Source organism: Ursus arctos, unplaced genomic scaffold, assembly GCF_023065955.2.
Source record: "Ursus arctos isolate Adak ecotype North America unplaced genomic scaffold, UrsArc2.0 scaffold_25, whole genome shotgun sequence".
Taxonomy (NCBI): Eukaryota; Metazoa; Chordata; class Mammalia; order Carnivora; family Ursidae; genus Ursus; species Ursus arctos.
The window spans coordinates 32,707,707-32,729,085 of NW_026622930.1; the positions used below are offsets into that span (position 1 = coordinate 32,707,707).

The 21,379-nt window shown below is 37.6% G+C and overlaps 1 protein-coding gene across 29 annotated transcripts in view; it reads right to left on the minus strand.

Annotated features, from left to right (window-relative positions):
* Window positions 1-14,351: 14,351 nt before the first annotated feature.
* The window catches only part of GPHN (gephyrin), a 603,331-nt gene continuing 596,303 nt past the window's right edge, over window positions 14,352-21,379 (minus strand). For 28 of the 29 annotated variants that reach the window (XM_048219788.2, XM_048219795.2, XM_048219804.2 and 25 more), the window contains 2 exons: window positions 16,400-16,496; window positions 14,352-15,352 (listed from right to left, as the gene is read on the minus strand). In XM_048219788.2, coding sequence (XP_048075745.1) covers window positions 15,219-15,352; window positions 16,400-16,496 — 231 coding nt within the window. In that variant the 3' untranslated portion in view covers window positions 14,352-15,218. Of the gene's footprint in view, window positions 16,497-21,379 lie in introns of all 29 variants that reach the window. The other variant, XM_057318450.1, reaches the window with a different exon arrangement.

The window sequence follows — 21,379 nt, forward strand, 5'->3', positions numbered from 1 at the left end:
CCTACACATACCAATCAGACAAGAAAAAGAAATAAAAGTCATCCAAATTAGTAAGAAGGAAGTAGAACTTTCACTATTTGCTGATGACATGATACTATAAATAGAAAGCTCTAACGACTCCACCAAAAAACTATTAGAACTGATAAATGAATTAAGTAAAGTTTCAAGGTACAAAATTAATATACAGAAATCTGTTTATTTCTATACACTAATAATGAAGTAGCAGAAAGAAATTAAGACAACAATCCTGTTTACAATTGCACCAAAAAGAATAAAATACCTAGGAATAAATTTAACCAAGACAGTGAAAGATCTGTACTCCGAAAATTATAAAACACTGATGAATGAGGTGAAGAAGACACAAACAAATGGAAAGATATTCCATTCTCATGGATTGGAAGAAACAATATTGATAAAATGTCCATACTGTTCAAAGCAATCTACAGATTTAATGCAATCCCTATTAAAATACCAACAATATTTTTTACAGAACTAGAATAAATAATCCTAAAATTTATGTGGAGCCACAAAATACCCCAAGTAGCCAAAGCAATATTAAAAAAGAACAAAGCTGGAGGCATCACACCCCAGATGTCAGGATATATTACAAAGCTGTAGTAATCAAAATAGTGTTGTACTGACACAAAAACAGACACATAGATCAATGGAACAGAATTGAGAGTCCAGAAATAAACCCACGCTGTTATGGTCAGTTAATCTACAATATACAATGGGAAAAAGATAGTCTCTTCAACAGATGGTGTGAGAAAAAGTGGACAGCTACATGCAAAAGAATGAGAATGGGGGTGCCTGGGTGGCGCAGTCGTTGGGTGTCTGCCTTCGGCTCAGGGCGTGGTCCCGGCATTCTGGGATCGAGCCCCACATCAGGCTCCTCCGCTGGGAGCCTGCTTCTTCCTTTCCCACTCCCCGTGCTTGTGTTCCCTCTCTCGCTGGCTGTCTCTCTCTGTCAAATTAATAAATAAAATCTTTAAAAAAAAAAAAAAAGAATGAGAATGGACCACATTCTTCCACCATACAAAAAAATAAACTCAAAATAGATTAAAGACCTAAATGTGAGACCTGAAACTGTAAAATTACTTTAAAAATAGACAGTGATTTCTTTGACATCAGCTATGTCTCCTCTGGCAAGGGAAACAAAAGCAAAATCAAACTATCAGAACTACACCAAAATAAAAAGCTTTTGCCCAGCAAAGAAAACCAGTAGCAGAACAGGGCAACTGACTGAATGGGAGAATTTATTTGCAAATGATATATCTGATAAGAGGTTAATATCTAAGATATATAAATAACTTATACAATTCAACACCAAATAACCCAAATAATCCAATTTAAAAATGGGCAAAGGACCTGAATAGACATTTTCCCAAAGAAGACACACACATGGCCAATAAACACATGAAAATATGCCCAACATCACTAATCATCAGGGAAATTCAAATTAAAACTACAAGGAGATATCACTGTACACCTGTTAGAATGGCCAAAATCAAAAAGAAATAATAAATACTGGCAAGGATGTGGAGACAAAGGAACCCACATGCAGTGTCGGTGGGAATGCAAATTGGTGCAGGCACTACGAAAAACAGTATGGAGACTTGTCAAAAAATTAAAAATAGAATTACCATATGATCCAGTAATTCCACTAGTGAGTATTTACCCGAAGAAAATAAAAACACTAATTCAAAAAGATATATGCACCCCTACATTTATTGCAGCATAATTTCTAAAAGTCACAATCTGGGAGCAACCCAAGCGTCCATTGATAGATGAATGAATAAAGATGTGGTATATAGGGGTGCCTGTGTGGCTCAGTCAGTTAAGCAGCTGGCTCTTGATTTCAACTCAGGTCACAATCCTGGGTTGTGGGATCGAGCCCCGTGTTGGGCACCACACTCAGCAGGGAGTCTGCTTGAGGATTCTCTCTCTCCCTCTCCCTCTGCCCTTTCCCCCACTCCAGCATGCACTCTCTCTCTAAAATAAATTAATCAGTCTTTAAAAGAAAAGATGTGATAAATAGATATATATAATGGAATATTACTCAGCCATAAAAAGAATGATATCTTGCCATTTGCAACAATATAGATGGACCTAGAGGGTATAGTGTTAAGTGAAATAAGTCACTTAGGGAAAGACAAATACCATATACTCATATGTGGAATTGAAGAAACAAAATCAAACAAAAAAACAGACTCTTAAATATGGAGAACAAACTGGTGGTCGCCAGAGAAGGGGGAGGGATGGGTGAAGTAGATAAAGGCAGTTAGGAGTATACTTATCTTGATGAGCATTGAGAAATATGTATAGAATTGTTGAATCATTGTATTGTACACCTGAAACTAATACAACACTGTATGTAAATTCATACTTGAATAAAAATAGAATGTTTCCAATAATTACCTGAAAACCTTTTGTTGACACCTTCTGGTGTGGTTAAGAAAGTTCCAGTAGAAAACTTGCAGAAGGCATGTTAGAGGCTTGGAAGAAGGTCCCAGAGATTGGAGTGGAGCACTCTTTTAAGAAATGCACAGAAGATGACAGAATAGAGTATGACAGACATTGTGGGGAAAACTTCTAAGTAATAAGAAAGCATTTAGTTAGGTAATTGGCAGCATTTTTTTTTTCTTTCACAGTGGTCCATACCATAATGGATATACTAATTAATGGAACTTAGATTTGACAAAATGCAGTAGTCAGCTCTTACTCATCCAGAAGTGAGTGATAAAGTGTACATTTTTGAAAAAAATCACTCTAAGAAAGTGACAACATGCATTATGCCTACTGTTTACAAATTCTTGCTAATCCGTGGATGTTCCCTGGTCACCAGGACTAGGGAATGCCCCTTCCCAGCACAGTCATTTATGTGGTCCCCAGGATCCCTTCCATGTGAGAACAGTCCCTCCAGAGAGCAAGCAGTGATGATCTCCTGAGGGAGGAAGTATTACTGCGGATTTAGGGCCACAGAGAAGGAAGGGGAAGAGAGAGAAGGAAGAGCTCCAGTGGATTTGCAGCCACATGGGACCTGCCCTTCTTATCCCTTTTGAATTCGGGCACAAAGGGGAGGTCAGTTAAGGAGCTGAAACTGTAACAGAATCTTTTATCTTCACTGGTGTGGTGGTTCTTTGTTTCTAAACATTTGTTCTGGAATTATTTTGACACGTTTGGATTATGTGTAGAGATGGTAAATGTGTGCTGAATTTTAACTAGTTTTATTGCAACTGTCATTTGAGATTACCAATCTGTACACCACAACCCCTGCCCCCACCTCTCCAATTATTCTGGTAATAAGCCCAGATTGCACTGTTCTTGAGACGTACGAATTGTTCTGTAAAACCCATTTTGGCTAAACACACACACCACCACACATCTTGTCAAAGGTCCAAAAGCAGAATCATCAACTGTCGAATTAACTGTTTACTAGATTTGCTCTCAGTATCTGGAGATAGATTAAAGTTTTGGTATATATGTGTCTTTCTAGTTTTATAAATTTATATATATATTTATATAATACATAAAATATGTAATAATTGTATATTAGCTATATATTGCATGTTGTATATAATATATATTAGTATTTTCCTATAACATTAAATATTTTAAAAAGCAGAATTTACCAATCATGGTGTGGGCCTATTTGGAACATCACAATTTCTTGTAACAGGTACCAAAATTAATTGTGCCCAGTGGCTAAACTGATGCTTGAGAAATGATTTTCTCTTAAAAAGCAGTAGGTAATTCATGATCTTCAACTCTGATAAGATCCCCGTGCTCTGCGGGGCCTTCCTGTGGGAAGACCATGGAATAGCAGCCTGACCACTAATAGCCCCCCAGTCCTCTTATCCAATCAGCAACTCTTACTGAGATATTGTTATTAATTTTGATGATTCAAAATATTTCTAATTTGTGTGGGCTGGACTTTTACAGATAGTTTTGTTTTCCTAATAATTTAATCTATGAATCAGTTCTTAATATAGCTTTATTGAGATACAATTTACATATTATCAACTTCACTCATTTAAAGGCTATAATTGGGGGCGCCTGGGTGGCTCAATCGGTTAAACGTCTGCCTTTGGCTCAGGTCATGACCTCAGTGTCCTGGGACTGAGCCCTGCCTTGGGCTCTCTGCTAAGTGGGGAATCGGCTTCTTCCTCTCAGTCTCCCTCTGTGCTCTCTTTCTTCTCTCTCAAATAAATAACTGAAATCTTTAACAACAACAACAAAAAATAAAAGCTATAATTGAATGATTTTTCGTGTATTTACAGAGTTGGGCAACCACCACCATAATCTAACTTAGAACATTTTCACCATTTCTGTGGATACATTTTTAATAAGGATAAATGTAAACAATGCATAGTACACTTATGTTTCTTCTGCATGACCACTGCAGGCTAGGGATGTTATGACCATAGTCATTATGATGAGAAGTCAGAGCAGAGAGATGCTGCAAGTGAAATTTGCCACAATGTTATTCACATTAATAAGCACAACATTTGTAGATTCTACATAAATATATTTTAAAAATAAAGCAAGTCTTATCTATGCAAATTCTTCGTGAAAGTTCATACTATCTTGCTTTATTAACATTAGAAATATATATATAGAACTCATAAATGAAAAGTAATGCAATATAAAACTCAGATGAAAAGTAAATTTTAGTATTGAAATAGATTAATCACATTAAAGGGTCAATGACTGTATATGTTATAGAATTACAATAAATGTATTTTGAATGAGTATGTGAATTAGAGCAGAGAAACAAAGCAGGGTTGCTATAGGCCATCGTGGGAACTTAACTTCATTTCACAGATACATAGAATCTTTTGTTATAACTTGTTCTTCCAGAATTGTGTACTCATTTTCACAATCACAGTTTATATTTTTCCAATAATTTATGCCTTTCACTGGGCTCATTAAATGTATTATACATCTAATTAAGCAAGCAATGTACCGGAGATCATGTATAAGGTTTTTAACTGTGTTACAGAGCACGGAGGAATCTAATTCTACTGGAGTTGGATCCCAACTTATCTGGTCACTAGCAGATTCTTTACATTCTTTTTTATTTCTTTTAATTTGTACCCCTCCCCATTCTCTTTTCTCTTTTTCAGGTTTAACTGAATGGAGATGAATTCAGCAGATAGTTACAAAAGATCGCATTTTTTCCTACAGAATTACACTATAATTGTAATTCGAAAAAGCATTGTTGGCTACTTTTAGTAAAAGAAAAGGTAGAGAGATTCCATGTTAAATCTGATTACATACCAGAAACCAATGCCAGTAGTTTAATGGAGAAACCAAGCAGAGAGAAGCAATGAGCTGCCTACATTTCAGGGGTGGAACTTCCTCAGCTTTGCTCCAGACTTTCCATGACTTCACCAGACTTCCCTATCTGGGTGATGTTTCAAGATCACCAAGGCCCCACTAGTGCTAAGAATAGTGTGGATATGAAGTACACTCACCCGTGGGTGGGGTGGGATGCCTTGATTTTCCCAGGAATGAATGTAGTCACTGGGAATTTTTTGAACTGGTGACAGCTTGAGTTTGATGGAAATTGGGATGGGGAGGGAGCAGGAGTCTGGGAGCCAACACAGAAATGTGTTCAGGGACTTTTCTGACTGCTTAATTTGGAGGGGTGTCTATAAATGCCCCTGAAATGTTCTCTATAATTGTTTGCTATTTACCATTCCCATTTGATCTTTTCCCACTGATATTATAAAATTTTTTCAAACCTACAGGAAAGTTGAGAGAATTCTGACCACCTACATTCCCTCACTTTTTCCTTCTGTGTGTATTATTTCTTGCCTGTGATTACATAAAAGGTCTTAAATGGCAGTGTTTACCCATTAGATGTTAAAACTATTCTCTGTGGTACTTGTGCTTTGAGGTTGGTGCTGCACAGCACTTTGAAACATGGCATTTCCTTAGTTCTTTCTAAGATTCTTAACACACTAATAAACATATTTTTAGGATTGGTCCATCACAAATTGATGTTGCGGTTCTGGCCCCACTTTTGAGAAGGTCTGGCTGTTGTGGAGCCCTCTTTCTCCATGGGGCCCCCAGCTAACCTTTCAGCTTTGAACAGAGAAGCCCTATATTCTGGACCTTCTCTCCCACTAGAATAATTAAAAATGACTGTCTTCCCAGAAATGCATTCAATTTTCACTCATGGGAGAAAATTGGGCTAATGGTTTGGAAAACCAAAATTTAAAAACAATTAGAAAACGTGTTTTCATTTGAACTCGAATTCTCAATGAAATAATTTTTAAGAAAAATGCAGTAACCAGATGTAAGTCTCTGAGCTTTAACTGCTTGTTGTGTTTGCAACATAAGACATGAAACTAGGAGGAAAAGAGAAAGATGGAAAGGAAATAGACATTTTTGCCCTTGAATGATTAGAATTCACTCAACTATTGTTCATTTCCTCAGGTTCATACCAAAATTGCAGTAATCACACAGTCACTTACATAGACGTGAGGCTGAAATAGATCTCTGGAGATCTCCTGGATGTCTACTTAGGAGAATAGTCTCCAAATAGCAGCTTTCCAACTCTTTTCACATTTCTTTGGCAGAAGGTGTTTATGTCTACTGGGCAGGCAACTAACCACTTGGTAAAAGAAGTGCAGGAGGCCAGGCTGCTCTGGGCATTGTTCTATTGCTCCTGCATCACAATGTGCTGACATAGTCTCTGAAGTAAGAGAAGAGCGCTGGGAGCCGCTGGGATCAAGTGTTGCCAGCATTCCTGGGGAGCCCAGATGGCTCAGGAGTGGTAGTTCTGGTTCTGGTGGGAAGTTTACAGAGGCTTCCTTGGAGAGAATATTCAACTTAGCAGGATAATCACCATGGCAAAGATCTCATACTGAGAAAGTTGAAGACACTTTATATTGTTTATCATTTGATTGACAATTTATCAATTTCCTTATATCCCAATTTTCAGAGACTTAAACATATTTAAGTCACTTGAGCTTCTGTAAGGAAAAGCCTCAAGAGAAGCTAGAATTCTTAGAGAGCACAGGCATCTTCCTGCCTCCAGCATCTAGTATATTCTGGACACACGCTATAGTAGGCACTCAGTAATTATTTGTTGGATGAATGAATGAATATGAATAAATACGTGGCATTCTCTCTCTCTGAACGTCTCCTCTCTCTCAAGGCTACAGTAGTCCCTCTTTCCCTTTCTGCGGCTTCAGTTACCAGTGGTCTGGTCTGGAAGCAGATGATCCTTCTTCTGACAATTTGTCAGAAGGTCAATTGTAGCCTAACACTACGTCACAATGCCTACATCACTCCCCTCACTTCTTCTCATCATGTAGACATTTTATCATCTCACATCATCACAAGAAGGCTGCGTACAGGATAATGTATTTTGAGAGAGGCCACATTCACATAACTTTTATTACAGTGTATTGCTATAGTTCTATTTTATTATTAGTTGTTGTTAATCTCTTACTGTGGCTAATTTATAAACTTTATCATATGTATGTATGTGTAGGAAAAAACAGAGTTCATACAGGGTTTGGTACTGTCCATGTTTTCAGGTATCCACTGAGAGTCTTGGAGTGCATCCCCCATGGATAAGGAGGGACTACTGTCTGTGATTAGGTTGTTTGTCTCTGCTTTTCTGTATGGTTAGAAGATTCGCCTCTTCCCTGTCAGATCATCCTCTTCATCCTTGTGTTCTAGCCAAGTGCTGAGGATTCCCACCTATCTAGCCACCTCCTTGCCTGCTTATGAGGATGGAGGGACCCAGGACGATACTAACTGACCACCCAGGCCTGGGGGCCCATTATCTTAGTGAATTTACTTCATTTGGGTCACCATATTCTAGACCTAAACACTTGCTTTTAACAAGGCCCAGAGTATTTTCAGTTTCTCAGAATAAACAAGAACCATTCAAGTTTTTGAAAGGATGATTGTATTCCTATTTCCTCAAGAACAGTAACTTAATTTGCGACCAGGTGTTGGTGTCACGGAGACTATGGCATCCACACTCAGGATTTACAGCAGGCAGAATTGAGGGCTGGAGGTATAACTTGAATGTTTAAAGGCATCAGGCTCTGGTGATAGCCCTCCACATATAACTGGTTCAGTCTGTAGGCAGGGGCAGCCTCTCCATGAGCAGGCTCAAAGGGTTCCCTGTTATCTTTGCATTAGACACTCCTTTTCTGGTCTTCTATCCTGAATGTCCTCTGTCGGATGGAAAATTCTTCCTCTTGTCATATGAGTACGATTGGCTAGATTCCTAGTCATCCATTTCTTCATTCAGCATATTTATTGCATGATCACCACTTGCCATGTTCCTGTTCTTCCTGCCTCGAGGCCAGGGAACATTTTTGTATAAATCTGATCTCCTCTTTTCCATGTTGATATTAATTCTGATGTACCTTGATGAAACTCTTCAGTATTATCTCACTTCCATTTTTTTTTTTTAGGCTATCAGTATATTAAAAAGTGAAGAAATAGCAAAAGAGGGAAATAAAAATCATGGTATATTTTAAACATATACCTTTAAAATATTCTTTTTAAACATGCACAGAATATAAAACCATATGTATAACTTCATTTGGAGATGATGGCACAAGTCCAAATTTGAGGTGCTCTGTCAAAGTGAGGTCTGTGACCAATTAGCCTCTATCATCGTCCCTCATGAGATGTGCCCACTTGCTCATGCCTTCATGGGCTCCCCTCTGCTGTGTGTTCTAAGATTTCCTGAAGTTTTCCTGTCAGGTTCTGTCTTTGGCTCCCTGGTGAGTGATACAGAAGGTAGTTCTGTTGGTCAGTTCAGTAATGAGTACCTACTATTTACAGGGCACCATGCCATGCTGGGGCTACAAAGATGAACACTCTCTGTCCTCAAGGAACTTACCATCATCTGGGGGAGGGGCCATATAAGCAACAAGATGCAGTGGTAAGTGGGAGCACAGATGAGGGGCCCTTAGTCCATTTTGGAGATTTGGGGAAGGGTTCCTGGAGGAGTTAATGCCCAAGCTAAGTCTTGAAAGATTAGCCATCTTGGGCAAAGGCGTTGAGGCTTAAAATGACATGGTTTAAAGGGGTAACTGCAAATGGTCCAGTGTTACATAAAGGAGGAAGAGTGGAGTTGAAGGAGGGAGGGGCTAGGTTCCAGGGGGCTTTGAACACCCTAACTGGGCACTTGGACCTCATCTGCTACAGTATTTTCTAACAAAGAGTCTTAGCCTGAGGAGATTTGTGATCTGGATTGATCACTCTAGCAGCAGTGTGAAGGATGCATTTGGGGAGGGCAGTTCTTGGGGCAGAGGAGAGAGCAAGGTAGTAGCAAAGAGAACAGAGAGGAGAGGGTTATTTAGTAACTATTGGTAGAGTTGACAGAATTCAGTGACTAATTGGATGTGGGGAGTGAGAAGAAAGAATGACTCAGAGGTTTCTGGGTTGGGAAACTGGGTAGACCAGAAAACGAAATGCAAACAGAGGAACAGGTGTAGAGAATGAGTTCCTTGTTTGCAAGAATCCTTGTCTAGCATGGTGCCTTTGGTGGCTTCCCAATGCTCCTAGCAGATTTGGCATTTATCGTAAGGTGTATTTGTATTTAGTATTACATGCAAGGGCCTGCACATCTGTGAGCATGATCTGGCTCCATCATGACTTCAGTTCTCTCTAACTGTATCTCAGACTGCATCCTATTGTTCATCATACTCTGTCTCCTTCCTGACATATTCTTAAGCCTTTTCCTTCGTCTGAAATGCTCTTCTCTCAATTCTTAACATATGGGGCTTATTTTCATTCTTTAGATCTGAGCTCAGATGTCACCTGTTTAGAGTCCCCTTCTTCATCACTTGACCATTGTCTCTCAGCTCTAAATCCACCATTGCATTCTGAATTGTGGTGCTGGGGCTGGAACTCTGCATACTGTGTCTTTCACCAGCTGGCTTCCTGTTACATTCAATAGGTTGCATTAGACTACAGGGAGCTTGGAAAGCACAGGCAAGGAAGAAGGAACTTGTGTTCCTTCCTGTTCCCTTTGTGTTTCTGTCAGCGTTGCCCTGGCAACAGCAACTGGTTCTAGCCATTTTTTTCTCCCCACTCAGAATTAGCAGATGGGCAGTGCCCTCTCCTTAGATCCAAAGGATCTAACCTCTGAGCTTCTAGATTCTGATTACTCTTCTTCCTCTTGCCTCCCAGACCCAGTTGTGATAGTTGCTTCCTGTAGTTATTCCTCTGACATCTTAATGCTTCCTTTGTGCTTTTCCAGGTCTCTAACACTTACTTAACTTGTTCTTACTGTAAAGTCTCACAGCGTGATTTCTGTCTTTTTTATTAATGGCTGCACCCTGACACAACTGAATATGATTTAGGCCTCCGCCTAGTTACTCTCTAACATATCATTGGATTTTCTTCAGACTTTTCATAATCTGTACTTCAAATAATTTTTTTTTCCCTCAAAATCTATGTCCTCCGCTTGGAATCCTATCAGAGTCTTTGTCTCATTCATCACTATAACCTCAGTGCCCAGCATGAAGCCTGAATACTCTAGGGACTTAATAAATGCTTGTTAAATAAATTATTGAGTTATTGCAAAAATACTGCAGGAGACCTATTGGTAGCTGACCATACAAAAGGCCCAAATTGAGCAATTCTTTAACCTTTTGGCTCTAGGCCAAGTTATTGATGAACATTGTAACAATGTAATTCTCTGTTATAGAGTCCAGCTTAATACTTCTTATAAGGATGTTAGAATGCAATGCATTATTTAACTTAGATCCACCATCATTGGAATAACAAGATACCTAGTTTATTTGCTTTTAATTCTGTACTTACACAAATGTCCACTTTCTATATTTGGGAATAATAAAGACTTACCTTGTTATACAGAGTTTCATGAAGATTAAGAGTTGGCTGTGGGTTAGGTCCACAAAGTTTTGTTCATTAGCAAATAATTTTAAAAATGAAAGCCATCCAAAGAATCCATTTGTAACATACAACATCACTTAATAGCATTTACTTGGCATGCTTAATCTGCTTATGTTCTTTTTCTCATTGTGTGATATGGTTTGAAACAACTAAAACACAGAACCAAAAAGGCAGGTTAAAAAGGAATTTCTTGACTTCCACATAGTTATAAGCAAGAATCTGAAGATGTCATCTACAGTCTTTTACTTAAGTATCAACTAAGACAAAAAATTAGCACATTTTTTATTATACATCATATATGTGTAATTCTAAAATAACTTAGTTCAAATAAATGCAAATAGAAGAAATGGCACTGACTTCCACGGTGCCAAGTAGAACCATTTCATTGAATCTTAAATTTTAAATTAAGTTTCCCTTGTATCTACTTCAAATGTATTCATACACACACACACACACACACACAATATATATACACATATGTATATACATATATATATATATATATATATATATATATATATAATTTATCTCTTTTCTAACTCAGAAGGAAAAAATGTTCCATTTCTTCTCCAGGTTAATTAGGCCCTCAGCATCCCTAAATCCAGCCCTTCCTTTATCTTCTTTTTCCATCTGGCACCTTATTCTTTCATTTTTAATATGCTCACTACTGTTTTCCTTCTTTCTCAAAACTCACAAACAGAAGACTTTCTTTCACCTGGTTATCAGTTTAAGCTACCATCCTGTATCTATCTTTTCTCACGTACAAGTTCCAAATAACCTATACTCACTTTTTTTGTGAAAATAGATTCACAAAAACTCTATTTTGCAACCTGGCTTTTGCCCTCAACCCACTATCGAAATTGCATTCTTGGAGCTCACAAATGATTGCCTACTTAGCAAATAATTTTGAGCCTTCACGCTTGACTTTTTTTTTTTTTTTTGACAGTTGATTATCCTTCCTTCTTGAAACTCTCCTTGGTTTTGGGAAATTTAATTACTTGGGTTCTCTTCTACAAACTTCTTTTTCTTTCATTCCATTCATGGTCTTTTTCCTCCAACACTTCAAAATAAGGTGTTCCCCGAGGCCCTGTCCTCTTCTCCTGTTCATCTTTCCCATCCACCCTTACATTTCAAATACCGCTATCATGTGAATGATCCCCAAGCTTATATCTAGCCAGTATCTCTTTTGTGAAATCCCAACCTATACTTTTAAATGCCAACAGGATGTATCTACCTTAGTATTCCTCTGGCATCTCAAACACATATCCAAACCCATCATCTTCTCTGAAAAATTCTTTTTTTGCTAATGGTTTAACATTTTCTGTCAGATAAGACCAAAGAATTTGATTTATCTCTTACTCCAATACCTTCCTTTCCAGATTTGAAATCAGTCATAAAACTCTTTCCATTCTTTATGTCCAGAGGCACATTCATCTGTCATGATCTTCCCACTACCATCATTTGTACCACTAAAGTGAAGGCTGTCATCACCCCAGCCGCAGCACCACAGCACTTCTTAACTGGTGTCTCAGTCCAGTTCCCCCCAGGCCAATCCGCTGCCAGACCATTTTCCCTAAAAAGACAGTTCTGTTCCTAACACTTCCCTGACCAGGAGTCTCAAAACAGTTTGATATCTCTAGAATATATCTAGACTCCTTAACCTGGTATTTAAGAACTTCTTAGTTTAGGCCTCAAACATGTAATGTACTTTTTTGGTCTTACAAATATATGTTTTCTGTTTCTGTAGTTTGATGTTTAAGAGTATGGACTCTGAAGCCAGATTGCTAAGTTTGAAACCTGGCTTCTCTAACTGGCTATGTGACCATAGACAAGTTTCTTAATTTCTCTGTGCTTCAGTTTCCTCATCTGTATAGAAATAATAACCCTATTATTGTTGTTGTGAAAATTAAAACATATGAAAAGTGCTTAGAAGGTACCTGGCATAGAGGTGCCTGGGTGGCTCAGTCGGTTAAGTGTCTGACTCTTGATATCCGCTCAGGTCATGATCTCGGGGTCATGAGATTGAGCCCTGCATTGGGCTCCATGCTGAGAGTGGAGCCTGCTTGGGATTCTCTCTCTCTCTCTCTCTCACACACACACACACACATGCACAAAAAGCACCCAGCATATAATAAGCTCTATACTATGTATTTCACTGAACAAATATTTACTGATGTCTACACACATGTATATCTGTCAGGAACTCTTCAAAGGACCTGGGAGTAATATCAGTGAACAAAATAAACAAAAATCCTTGCCATGTGGAGCTTACATTCTATAATAAAATTAATTATTATTAATTGTCCATAATCCTCTGTTTCTGGAATAACACCTTCCTCCTGCATCATCATCGTTAAAATTCTACCCTTTCTTCAAGATGCACCAAAATCCCATCTTGCCCCTTGAAATCTTACCTTGTAGGAGGTTTCTCACTTGAACTCTTCCAACTCTTTAAATCTGAATTATAGCATTTATCGCATTCTATACACTCTACCATGTATTATCAAATATCAAGCATATTAAATATTATGGTTACTTGTACATTTTTGTCATTTCCCTTGATGGAGTAAACGTCAGCCATTATCCCTATACAACTTTTAAACAGCAGCATGACGTACCTTGTACCCAAGTACAGTCGATACTTAATAAATGTTTCCTCAATGAATGTAGATAAAGAACACTTTGCATGATCTTTCATTTAAATTCTGTTAATTAATCTTATGTTCTTTAACTGAAAATATAAAAGATTTAAAATAGAGATCATTTTATTTTCAACTCTAGAAATATCAAGTATCAGTATCAAAATTTTCTTGTTTACTACTTGGCTTTATTCATTACCATCATTTGACACCTTGTTCACTAGTAGCCCAATTTAGTTGTTTGCTTTGCTAAGTATACCCTACAGGATATTTAATGTCCCTTGTTACCACCACTTAGAAAGTGCCTCTAAGTTTTTATTACTGGAGTCATGCGGGTAGAGTTTATTTTGTTTGTATATTTTCTATGTGTAGCACAGATTTTTCCCATTTCTCACTTCCTTCCTAACATGATAAAAAAACTTCCAGTTACTCACCAGCAATTTTCTGGTTCATTACTTATTCTTTTTCTCCATTCCAAAGAACTGTAGATGTTTGAAATTTGTTTTTATTGCATCTATAATAAGACATCAGTTTTTTCCTCTGTATCAAGTTTCTTCCCTCTAGATTTTCTTGCTATTCTGTAGCTATGACTAAAAAGACCAGACCAACTGTAGGTTCTCTCGTATTTTCTGATTTGTATTTTCGCAGTGCTGTAGTAAAATACAGAGATATTATACCACATTTTCAATCACCTTTATACCACTTACCCTTGCCACAGCATCTTAATTAGTCCTTTCGTCCAAGCAGAACCTCATCAGAATGGCAGGACCATCTTCTCTTTTTTAATAACAAGACCAATACAATAGATTTTTAAATAATGATCAAGGATTTTTTTTTTATTCATTAAGTTTCAGTATCATTACAGAAAATGTTATGGTACAGAGTTGTTTAACATTATTTTTTCTTTGCTCTTGATTTCCACATGAATGCTGGTAACACTAATATCTGTACAAGATCAGTCTTTGATTTTATTTTTTGTTCTGTACAATTTTAAATGTATTGGTTAAAAAGGCTGTCAGCACTTAAGGAAGCATTTTTCCCCCCCAGTTTGTTTATTCAAATAAAAGGTATCCAGTTACTGCCCAAGAGTACTGTGCCTTGAGGCTACTGGGGGGAGGCGCCTCCCGGATGCTCTGCGGGGAGGGTTCTCCCTGAGGCAGGGCAGGGCCTCCACCCAGTCACTCTTTTGTTGGCACTGTGCACATAAACACGAGATACATGATAAAGAACAAGCAAAAGCTCTCTGAAAAGCAGTTATGAAGCATACTAAGAAGGGAAATCCAAGTGTTGTCTACGCTAGTATAAATAAGCAGACAGCCTGATTAAGAGCATAATTAGTTGTATTTTAAAGATGAGAAAAACACAAGTTCTGCAGGCACCTACTGCTGTCTACTAAAAGCTATCGCTATCAGACCTAGCATTGAACACACAAAGCAATTTGCAAGAAAGGAAAAATTTGCTTTGATATAATCAGAATAGAGTTGTCTGTTAAGATTTATTTTTAGGTGTTTTTTCTTTAAAAGGTATTTAAATTCTTTTGAAATATAGTTCAAGATGTTGACTATACAGATCAACTTTTATCCAAATCAGAAAAACTAGCTGTGCCGTTGCATATTACAGGATACAGTCAATGATATGTGGACATGCATCAAAGCTTTCTCGCTCTGGTGACCATCATAGCCGTCCAATGACCATGACATCCACCACCTCGCCCTTGTGGAGCTCCACATACTGCTCTGTCTTCGGAGGTAGCATCAACAACCCGTTGGCACTGCGCATGCTCATCAGACGGCTGCTCATCTGATTACCTAGAAAGAAATATCTCATTACAGCAGCAACATCACAGTGCATACATTTGGAGCCCTTGCAGTTCTTTTCAAAATAAACACCAATGAACAGAAACACAGGTCTTTGAGAGAAACAGAGACGATCAACCTTCCCCGTCCCTTTTCCAGGTAGCCTTGCTACTGTATCCTACTCCCTTCTCACTAAACTTTAAAAATAAACAGTAGAAATTATTGCTTAAAGGAATAAAACAGGATTTTATAGCATTATGCAAAATGCCACATAATTTCTCAGTTCAGGCTAAAATGTTACGTGTGTCTGAAAAGAGAGGTTTTTTAAAACTTATTTTTAAAATGACAATAACCATATCTTTAGTGTGTACTAAGTGCCGGACTGCACAGCGGGTAGTTTCCTTAACTATCTTATTTAATTTCTACAAGATTCAAAAGAGGTTAGGTAACTTGCCTATGGTCCTACTAACTTGGTGGCCAGTTCAAATGCAAGTCTGGAGGAAACACTGCCTATGTATTCGGTCACTATGTTAACTGATGTTTGCGCTTGAAAGGACCTTTGTTAAAAGGGTGATACAATTTTTCTGGAGACACATCAAAAGTTAGGTAAATATGACTAGAATACTTGGGGATAAAAGTTTAAATTCTAGAGGAGTTAACTATAGAACTCGTGAGTTATCAATATTGATTTCTCAGTCCTTAAATTTTACCAATATCTAAGGTATAGTAGTACTCTCCTTTTTCTACAACAAGAATTTTATACTCAGAACTTGGAGGTTGAACATATAGATAAAAATCTTCCATAATTTGACAACTGTATTTCAAAAGTTTATTTAGAAATATGGTACCATGGAATAAGTAAACTGTTATTAAAATTTTTTACTCTTGTTTTCTTCTTACGCTGTACTGTTTGGGAATAATTTAATTCATCTAGTCTTTCAAAAAGGACAATGTATAACAATTACAAGATTCGGTGTACACAAGGAAGGAGGTTATACATAAGTTTTGTGTTTTAACAGAATACATGCATAGAAATACCCACCGGTATGAACGACTAACCTGTACTCTGTGCCCAAGGCAGTGGTTCTTGGTGATGCCAAGTCAGTATACACCGATGGTATTCTGGGCGAGGATCCAGTTTTACGTCACATGATAACTATAGAATACAGAGTAAATGAAAACAAACTTGATCACCCGATCATCTCTTAAAACTACAGGGTGGTGGAAGTTGTGCAAAGAATAAAGTAGACATGGAACATATCCTGGCATTCTGCTGTTTCCACCACTGCCACCTTATGTTCCTAATACAGGAAATCCAGAAGTTGGGTTGCTCTGGTGAAAAGAGAAAAGAAGGCTAAGAAGTTGATATTCACAGTGGGGAAAAGGGCAGATGAAAAAGATAAGGTTTATCTTTGAAGTCTAATTTTATGGGCTGATAGCACAGATACCTCTGACCTATGAACTGAGAAATCAAAGAGATTTTTTTCAAAGCAGATTTTTTTAACACTGAAAATAAAAGATATAGAACTAAAGAAACAAATAAGCTCAATATCCATTTATATGTCTGTCAATCTGTCTGTCCATCTATCCAATAAATATTTACTGAGACACTCTTTAGCTACCCATTCATATACCTACCTTTAACATAAAAGGGCGAGTTACTTTCTGTTTCTCTTGAATATTCCCCTAGTGTCCCAATACTGATATACAATCTTGTTCAAGGCAAATAAAAGTAGTCTCTTCTAAAAGTTATACCATTTTTGTTTAGCATGTCACTGGTACTAAAAGAATTCCTCTGAATGAGTCTTTGCTGGGCATCTTTCATATCGTTCCAATAAGAATAAAATACTTTCTAACATAGCAACTTCAGTTTATACAATATGGAATGACTAATCAACCTTTAACCTACAGCCATTAAAAAAATCTATTTCATTAAATTCATCCTGAAATCTGATAAATTAAAGTAATAATGTGTTGGTAGCAGGTGCCTAAGAGGTATTCCTTGAACAAGTTTATATAGTGTATAATTATGGACTATAGCCCATCCAAGATTACAATGTTAGTGAATATAAGACTTGTTCATTTTTCATTAGCACAATAATCATTTGTTACTCTACCTTAAAATGCTCCAGAAACCCTTTATCCAACTAAAACAGGTATTGCTTAGATCGATGATAAAATTACAACTCGAAGATCCCAGAAATTTTGATTCAAGTAAGTCTATCTCCAATCCATTCTGGTTATGCTGTTTTTAAACATTTTAATTATTCACTCTGACAATCCCTGCTTTTCCTCTGGAATCCCGAATAAAATTCAATTCTAAGGTGTTTTTCCTTGATTAAATCATACTCAACACTTTCTCTTGATATTGCTTATGTTTATACTCTATTTCATATCTACTGAGGGGTAACTTGCCATTATTCCAAAATTATTGCGTGCTTACTTGACGTCAAAAATGTCTCTCTTTCAGTCCCTCTCTGTGTGTATGGGTGTTTGCCAGAATGAAACTAAAGAGCCATTCGCGTGGCTGTGTTATTTGCTAAGTGTTTAAGCAGATTTTTTCCCTTGGCAAAGGCACAGATTGGCTCTGGGTAGTACAGTGGAACAAATACCAGGATGGGATGATATCTGACATCCAGGTTTGACTCCCAGTTGTACTGCTAACGGGTGTCTGTATTAGCAAGTTATTTTACTTTCCTATACCTGTTTGTTCATCTACAAAGTGGGGTTGTTTGTTTTAAAGAAAGACATTTATGGCAATTTAAGAAACAGAATTGATTGCAACAAGAGATGAAACTGACTTGATTTTTATGGTACTTAACTAAAATGCAGAATACTTTAACCAATATATTTAGTTGTACTGACATTATAGTTCTGGCATATTATATCACTTAGCTTAAGAAATCACTTACTTACTATGAGTGTCAGTGCTTACAAGAATGATGTACCATGAGTAAACACAGACTTTTTTTGGGGCGGGGGCGGGAATTGATGTTTCACTTCAATGACTTCTTCTATTCATTCAAAATTGGAGTGGGCTGTGGACTTGGACTGTTTCTGCTGTTTCCTTTTGAATATTTTTCTGACACTCAGTAGTCACTCAAGAGCCAAAGCTGTATTATGTGGTATAATATTATATGGTATGTTCTACATGTACATTTAAGGGAGAAAATTAGAAAAAAAAAGTCAACAGAATGAGAAGATAAGCCACGAACTGGGAGAAAATATTTGTAAAAGACACCTAATGGAGGCCTGTTATCCAAAATATACAAAGAATTCTTTTTTTTTTTTTTTAAGATTTTATTTATTTATTTGACAGAGATAGAGACAGCTAGCGAGACAGGGAACACAAGCAGGGGGAGTGGGAGAGGAAGAAGCAGGCTCATAGCAGAGGAGCCTGATGTGGGGCTCTATCCCAGAACGCCGGGATCATAAGGGATCATGCCCTGAGCCGGAGGCAGATGCTTAACGACTGCGCCACCCAGGCGCCCCTATACAAAGAATTCTTAAAACTCAATAACAAACAACCTGATTAAAAAATGGGCAAGGGGCACTGGGATGGCTCAGTTAGTTAAGCAACCAACTCTTGATTTCAGTTCAGGTAATGATCTCAGGGTTGTGAGATCGAGCCCTGCATTGGGCTCTGCACTCAGCAGGGAGTCTGCTTGAGATTCTCTCTTCACCCTCTCCGCTCTCTCTGCCCCTGTGTGCTCTCTCTCTCAAATAAATAAATAAATCTTTTTAAAAAACAGGTGAAAGACCTCAACAGATAACTCATTAAATAAGATATACACATGGCAAATAAGCATATTAAAAGATATTTAACATCATATGTCATTAGGGAATTGCAACCTAAAACAATGAGATATCATTACACACCTACCAAAGGCAAAAATGCAAAACTCTGGCCACACCAAATCCTGGTGAGAATGTGGAGGAATTGGAACCCTTATTCATTCCTGGTGGGAATGCACAATGGTACAGCCACTTTGGAAGACTGTTTGGTAGTTTCTTACCAAATTAAACATACTCTTACCCTACAATTTGGCAATTGCACTCCTTGCTATTTACCCAACTAAATCGAAAATATATGTCCACACAAAAACCTGCACATGGGTTTATAAGCAGCTTTTTCCATAATTGTCAAAACCTGGAAGTAATCAAGGCGTCCCTCCACAGGTGGATGGATACATAAATGGTGGTACACCCAGACAATGAATATTATTTAGCACTAGAGAATATGAGCTATGAATCCATTAAAAAATATGGAGGAAACTTAAATGCATATTGCGAAGTGAAAGGAGTCAATCTGAAAAGGCCACGTAATTCTGGAAAAGACAAAACTATGGAAATAGTAAAAAGATCCAGGGTTAGCATGGAGGGAGAAGGTTTTTAGGGCAGTGAAAATACTCTGTATAACAGGACAATGGTAGTTACATGTAATTATACATTTGTCAAGACCCTCAGAATATACAACACCAAGAGGGAACACTTGGTAACCCTGGGTGGTAATGATGTCTTAGTGTAAGTTCATCAGTTGTAACAAATGTACTACTTTGGTACAGATTTCAATAGTGGGAGAGGTTATACATGTGTGAGGACAGGGGCTATATGGGAACTCTCTGCACTTTCCATTTAATTTTGCAGTGAACAATGTACCAAGGACACTGCTCTGTAATCACTGTTGTCAGTAAGGATAGCTGCCACAACATCAGTTTTAAAGAAGAGATGGTGAATGTTAAAATGAAAAATAAATGAAGATTCGTAAGAACTCAGCAAAGTCAAAGAGAAGTCCTCTTTTTCTCTCTTATGATAATGCGGATTTTTCTTATTTCCTAAATTTAGCAAATATGAAAATAGTGAGCAAATTCATATTATTGGTTTAGATGTCTAAGTTTTATAACTCTGACTTTCTGATTTGATCAGAATACTTTTTGAGACACTTGCCAAAGACCTAAACGCCTTTGGAAGGTTTGTTGGCAGTAATGAGGAAAAAGAGAAAGCTCCAGAAGATTCAGGGGAATAGGCTGGGACTCAGGACTGTATAGACTGGAGGAGAGTTTGTGAGAAAATAGATGACCAAAGGGGATTCTATTTGGGTGGGAGCCCAAAATAACATGCTCAAGGCCTTGGTTGGTCTTGGGTGCCTGGACTTTGCTCCAGTCTGGTCAAAGCTCCAAAGAGTGGTTATAGCAGCTTTACACTAACTTCTTCGATAAGTACTATGAAGTTATGAGGCACTGATTTCATTAGTCTACCAGAGAGATCCTTGAGTTTATTTACCCTGTAAATCATGTGTCTAGAATTTATCATGTAACTTTAAAATCTTTGCACATGGATCAGTTTCAAATGAACTTTTCCAAAATGTTTATAATCTAGTTATATTTTTCATTTCCTAATAAGTTAAAAATGATTTACATTTCTTTAGATCATGGACAGTTCTATAATTTTCAATATCTGTTTTTTAATCCACAGGCTGTAATATTCTCATTAAACAGGCATCCAATAATATCTTGATGATCAACGACTGATCTTGTCACAATAAACAGTTATATTTCTCTCTACAGTTGCAAATACCTAAGCAATTTTCTTTTAAAGATTTTATTTATTTATTTGACAGAGAAAGAGAGAAGCGAGAGCACAAGCAAGGGGAGAAGGAGAAGCAGGCTCCCCGCTGAGCAGGGAGCCCAATACGGAACTCGATCCCAGGCCCCTGGGATCATGACCTGAGCTGAAGGTAGACACTTAATTAAGTGAGCCACCCAGGTGCCCCAGCAATTTCTGAACAAAATAAGCATTTTGCTAAAATGCTTTGTATTTTACTGTTTATGACATCAGGCAGAAAGCATTCGCCAAGTTCTTATAGCATGAGGTCAGTAATGCTCAAGAGGTAAGATGGACAAATTAGAATAGTCCAGTAGAGTTCAACATGCCCATACTCTCCTAAGACATGCTGACCTGGTGCCATGGGAGATGAAAATATTTTCCCTTTCCCTTCTCTTAATCACTGTCTGAGGTGGGCTATTAATACTAACAGGA